The sequence below is a fragment of the Ailuropoda melanoleuca genome, chromosome 2, assembly GCF_002007445.2.
Source record: "Ailuropoda melanoleuca isolate Jingjing chromosome 2, ASM200744v2, whole genome shotgun sequence".
NCBI lineage: Eukaryota > Metazoa > Chordata > Mammalia > Carnivora > Ursidae > Ailuropoda > Ailuropoda melanoleuca.
The window spans coordinates 101574491-101580913 of NC_048219.1; the positions used below are offsets into that span (position 1 = coordinate 101574491).

Below are 6423 nucleotides of genomic sequence, written 5' to 3' on the forward strand. Positions count from 1 at the left end.
TATTATGTTAGTCACCATACAGTACATCCCTGGTTTTTGATGTAAAGTGCGATGATTCATTAGTTGCGTATGACGCCCAGTGCACCATGCAATACGTGCCCTCCCTACCACCCATCACCAGCCTATCCCATTCCACCCCCCTCCCCTCTGAAGCCCTCAGTTTATTTCTCAGAGTCCATAGGCTGGCACTTCAAATGCAAGAAGGCTGTCTTTGCAGAACAACATTCGTTTGGCTGCATGTCTTTTGACGTCTGTTTAAAAAACCATAGCCCTCCCTGTATGGATGCCACGATGGTTCCTGCTCAGAGTATATGTGGCAGGGAGTCTGTCCTTGCAGAGCACACACACCCCCAGGATTAGTGGGTGCAGGATGCACGCAGAGGAGACCATAGACCAGCAGTGTGTACATGTAACAGGAAAGGTGTGTATGGTGCACGAAGGGCTCCATAGTGAAGAGAGAGTCATGTAGTGGAAGGCGTTTTGACCTCATCCTGAGGAGGCGAAGTCTCTGGATCTCTGGAATACTGGGAGCGAGTGCTCAGCAAAAGAATCTGGGGTTCCTGACCTAGAGTGTGAACAGGATGAGCAAGGACTGGGAACAGTGGGCCTGGGGAAGGGGTTGCTAGGACAGTGTGAAAAAAAAACTCAGACCCAAGAGTCAGCTCCTGATTCTGAGGGTGAGGGGGACTCTTACCACTTGTTACCACACACATTCTCGGTGTCCAGTGTGAAGACAAAACACAGTCTTTACTGAATAGCTACTGTGAACCAAGTGGTGTGTCATTCACTCAAGGTATATATGAGTTAATATCATATATACCTTGAACCTGTGATCTAGGTGATATTATCCTTATTTTGCAACTAGGGGACCTGTCATTCCAAAAGATTAAATAACCTGTCCAAGGATACACAGTAAGTGACAGAAGTAGGATTGGAACCCAGGCCTTTCTGGCCTCAGGCTCAGTCCGTTTCAGGGCTGCTACACTACCTTTCATGGTGGGACCTGAGGACATTCAAATTAAACTTATTAAAGTGCCCTGTTGATATCACTAAGACATAGTCATTCACAGCCAGATTTTCTGCTGGAGGACAGAGCAGGCAGGAAAGGCCTGGGATCGATCTGCCAGGCTATGCTACTGAAGAGCTAGGGATCCAGCAGTGAGTCCCCCCCCCACCCCAGCCCCGCTCAGCAGAAGACGTTCTTAGCAGCCGTGGGAAATGGGCACAGGAAGTAACATCAGTGGGAGTGGTGGCAGGACCGTCGTCATCTGGGCAGCATCAGGAAGCCTGCCAGAAGGAAGCAAGGTGGACTGCTGAGCCAGGGCTGAGTGTAACGTGGCCCTGACCAAAGTCCCCAGAGGGGACCACCTGCCTCTGGGAGATCCCAGGGCCAGGCGGGTTACCAGACTCCAGACCTGGTCCCAAGCATGTGACCGGTGTCCCTGTGCACACCTGTGGAAAGAAGTGGGCAGGGAGGTCAGGATTAGGTCACCAGGTAACTTAGGAGCTGGATACATGGTCAGGAGTGGACCAGGCACATCAATGCCCATGCGGATGGGCCTTCCCCTGAGTGAGGCTGGGATAGGCTGCAGGGCCACCGGGCTGCAGTTCCCCAGGTGATCGTCCCGTGGCCCGAAGGGGGTGACTGGGATACAGTGTAGCCAGTTCAACTTTAACCTGGATTTACTGGCAGTCCCTTCCAACATGTGACTCGGAAGCCCTGCTCAGGCATCGGAAGACCGGCGATTTCATCCAGCGCACTCTTGAGCCCCTGTGGCAGGCCGGGCGCCAGCCGGCCACCACAGCTTTCTGCCCTCACCGTCTGGGATGCTCTCGCTTGCTGCCGGAAGTAGTGCGCATACCACTGCCGACTCTGCCCGAGTGTCCCCTCCTCAGGGAGCCCTCCCTGACCATCCAGGCTGAAGAGGCCGTGCACCCACCCGCCTCTCTGTGCCCTAACCCTGTCACCCTCTTCAGACGAGCGATCACAAATAGGACTTTGCACACGGAGCTCATTGTACAAGGTGCTTGGTCAGCATCAGCTCCTCTAGCGTGCGCCCCCCGTGGGAGCAGTGACATCGCCTCGTCACCATCGCATTTAGTCCGCGGGGTGACCATGCAATATCTGTTGAAAGACTAAGCTGTCAGTTATCTTAGGAAAGTCTCTTTAACCCAAATCCGGCCTTTGTTTATGAGGTCACCATCCTGGAAACAACCTAAATTTTCCACCAATAGCATGATGGAGAAGTTAGCAATGTGATTGGGGATATTGTATAGTTTTTAAGTTTTGATCGTAGAAAGTGTACAATAGGGGCATCTGGGTGGCTTAGTCGGTTAAGCATCTGCCTTCGGCTCAGGTCATGATCTCAGGGTCCTGGGATTGAGTCCCGTGTTGGGCTCTCTGCTCAGCAGGAAGTCGTCGTCTTCCTCTGTGCCCTCTCTCCCAGATAAATAAATAAAATCTTTTTTTAAAAAAGTATACAATAGCATGGAAATACTTATGTTAAATGAACGAGAACTCAGTTATTTACATAGGAGTTTCTCAACCTCAACACAGTTAACATTTTGGACCAGATGACACCTTGTCGAGTGGGGACTGTCCTGTATGTTGTGGAGTGTTTAGCAGCATCCCCGGCTCCTACCAGAAGGTACCGGTAGCACCCTCTCCTCACGGCGGTGGCCATCTATGCCCTTCAGGGGGCAAAACAGCCCCTGGTGGAGAACCACAGCCTGTTGATTGTGATCACACACACACACACACGTGGGACAGTTAGTGCCCAGTGGTAGAATTGCTGAATAAATTAGAGAAACCTTATGTAACGTCATGTAAATAAATAGGTCAGTCTCAGAAATGATGTACAGAAGAGAAATACTGGAAGAAAGTCCTTGAAAATGTTGGTCACCTTTTAGGTGTCGCCAGCAGCCCTTGCTCACAATATGCCCCCTCCTCACCATTTCCCAAAATGTTTCAACAGATGGAGAAGAAGAAGCAAGAGAACAAGATGCGAAGAGACCAGCTGAATGACCAGTACCTGGGGCTGTTAGAAACGCAGAGGCTGTACTTTAAGACTGTGAAGGAGTTCAAGGAGGTAAGAGGGAGATGGGGCCGGGCACTAGGGCTGTGGGGGGTTGTGTTCATCTCAAGACGAGCCTTTAAAAACCAGAGCGGTTGCCTGGTTTCCCACTGGGCTGGGGATGGGCAAGAGCAACGTGATCCGACAGTAAGGTACGGACCGCATCTAGGTCGTTCAGGACTGCGTGGTTCGCTGGCCCAGCTCAAGTCTCGAATGTTCTAAGAGACATCACATCTTTATTTTCATTCCCCTAACGTTTAGTAAGCATATTAAACTCACAAGTAAAATAGCCTCAGAGGCCACCTGGAAACACCATTCGTTACACATTCAGATCTAGAATTTTCCTTCCCCCAGTCCGAGGCAGGGGAGGGATCTTGAGAAGCCTGTGGCAGGAGTGAACTCGGAGTGTGGCAGCTTGGGCTCGAGCCCTCTACCACTTACCAGCTGTGTACTTGGGCAGTGACTGAATCCCCCCGATCCTGTTTCCTCATTGGTGGGTTTTGCTGGGTCAGGTGAGGGGTCTGCATCTGGTGCTCCATCCGCCTCCTTTGACACCCAGCGCTCAACTGAATTTTGTTTGTCCCCATCTTCTCTCCCTGCATTTGAGCAGGGTTACTCTCCATGGGTCCAGGGAGAAAAGTGTTTGCCCTTTCTTTAGGAGATTTTCCAGGAAGGGGACTTCATTTTCTCACTTACTAGGATACCAGCAACGTCATTTTCAGGAATTCCTTCCCCCTTTCTAACCCAAACCCGTGTGGTTTCAGTGAGTGTAGACATTGCTGAGTATTGAGGAACTAGAGGCGTAGGTTGTATCCTGGTGTTAGGCCTACAGAAGAAAAAGTATGCTCTTTTCATACCAAAAATTTTATTCCTGTGTATTTTTAAAGACTTGTTTCCCTTCCTTCCTTCCCGATTTTCTCCTTTTCTACTTCTCCTTCCCTTTTTTTTTTTAAATTTAACTTTTGGGGGCCACAACCCACAGACATTTCATAATCTCTCACACTTTCCATAAATAATCTTCCAGCTCCTGTCATGCCCCTGGGGATATAGCAGTTTGTTAAATAGACCCATTCCCTGTGTCAGGAGCTGACGTTGTGGTTGGGAAGACAGACAACAAGCTAGGAAATACAAACCCTAGTAAACAAGTAATAACAAATAAGAACTAATTTCAGTTTTTGCCAGGGCTGGGGGCACTAATGGAGATGATGTGGCCAGGGAAGGTCTCTCTTAGGTGCGGACTTGGCCATGGACACAGCAGGATTGAGCTCTAAGGCCGGACAGCCAGGAGAGTGAGCGGTTGAGGTGCTCTGGGTCCAGGAGCCCCTTGTGGTTAGCAAGGGTTGGAGCTGAAGTTTTGGGAGGGCTAATGAGCCAGCTGGCAGGGATCAAACAGGACCCACTGCTCCCCAGCAGAGCTCTTTTTCCTCTTCAATGCAAATAACTCAGAGAAAAGGCCCAGCGGGGAAGAATTAAATATTGCTTGGACACAGCAGCACTGCCCTTTTGACAGCAGAAACAAAAAGTAGATCAAGGAGGATAGTATAAGCTGTCAGAATCAAAGCAAATAAAAGTGAAATGGAAAAGCTCATTCTCGCACTACACACTCTCAGGGCTGAAGTCTTAAGATGACCCCCAAAGGCAACGGTTCCTTCAGAGATGGTAAGCATCAGGCTTTCTGTGTTCCTGCCTCCCCAGGCACAGAGACTGTCGTGTCAGAGAGCACGGGTGCATCCCTCCGAGCTCCTGAGACCCCTAGACCATGTGCCTGCCCATGCCATTTTCCTCCGTCCAAAACAAGTCGTGGGGGAAATGGGGAAGGGGAATGTATACTCTTCAGACAACTAAATAGATTTCATTTAAAGGACTCACCTTTTAAAAAAAGCATATTTTCTTGTTTTTTGACATGAAAATGATAGTATTTACTCCCTTTTTTTTTAAACATTTTACGTGGCAAAAATTTAAAATTAGCAACTGCATGTCACTGTTCCAAAATCTTAAACTTTTTCCACCTGCTCCTCCGAGGTGACTTGGCCCCTCTGGGGGCCACCGTAGTTTGAGGAAGAAGTGGCAGCGGAGGCTTGTGGCCCCCCAGTTTCCGCCCCATTCCTTCAGCCGGAGTAATTCTGCTGTTTTACAGTGGCGGTACCTGATAAGAGCTCCTGTGGGGTAGAAGATCAGTTTGAATGAGCAGACTTTCATCCCAGCGCAGGGTCTTCCAGAAAGCTCTCTGTTCTGCTTTCTTTCCTTGCCTCTCCCCAGCCTGCCTGGTCTTCTCCTGGGTTCTAATGTCCCACCGTATCCTGGTGTCTGCACTCGTGCTGGCAACAGTAACTGTCCAGGCAGAGCGCAGCGTCCTCGTGCAGAGCATGGCCCCGGCCCCCTTAGTCATTCCCTTCGTCGGGTTTGGGGTACTCCATGTCCAGTGAGCCCCAGTGGTGCCCCCTCATCCTGACTCCCAGCCTCCTCTCGTACCTAGACGCTGGTTAGACACATCCAGTGATCTCCGGATTTCCATTGGCTCGCTCATCGCAGCAGGGTTTGTTAATAGCAGCTCTGCCAGGGAGCAACACATACTCTGAAATCACTTTAATTGCTGCGTTACGTTAATTAATTATGTCTCTAGACTACGGTCTCTCGTAGGTCACCAAAGCGAGCTTTAAATGCTAGCCTAGCACTGACGGATGCAGACCATGCATTTTCATGAGGCTGACTTTGAGTACATAATTTCGAGGGAGATGAAGTACTGTGTCTGGCACATGGCGGGCCCCATATGGTCTCTAGTAGGAAGGAAACAGGCAAGGAAGTGTTTTCCCTTCTCTTCTGGAAAGAAATGCCTAAAGGACCCTTTCTGTATTTGCTTTGAACAGATGGACAGTATCATTCTGTAGTTTCCCAAAAGGCCTCCGGTAGATTGCATGGAACTTTGTCAGTGCTCACACGTAGCAGGTGATGGCCGAGGACACCTTTACTGAGAAGTTCAGGTGTCATGTCAGCGTTGTGTCCATAGACTCGCCCCTGCTGGGGACGCTGCCACAGGGGCATGCTGATGCTGCTGAGTTGTTTTTGCCTCATTTAAAAGTTGAAGTGGGTGACAACTGAATGTATTTATTCAGTTTTGCTGTTTTATCTTTTTTATGGAAATTTTCAAAAAATACACAGAAGTAGAGAAAGTAATTTAATAACAGTATGACTGTCTGCCTGTTCTTGTTCCACCTTTACCCCCACACCCACCCTTGGTTTTTGGCTGGAGGTTTTTTCCCCAAGCAAATCTCAATAACTCATTTTATTTTATTTTATTTTATTTTATTTTATTTTATTTTATTTTATTTTATTTTATTTTATTTTATTT

General features: G+C 49.0%; 1 protein-coding gene across 1 annotated transcript in view; it reads left to right on the plus strand.

The window, feature by feature from the left end:
• Nucleotides 1-6423, plus strand: part of CCDC93 (coiled-coil domain containing 93) — an 87385-nt gene that overhangs the window by 79202 nt on the left and 1760 nt on the right. The window contains 1 exon segment of the mRNA XM_034642012.1: nt 2976-3089. Coding sequence (XP_034497903.1) covers nt 2976-3089 — 114 coding nt within the window.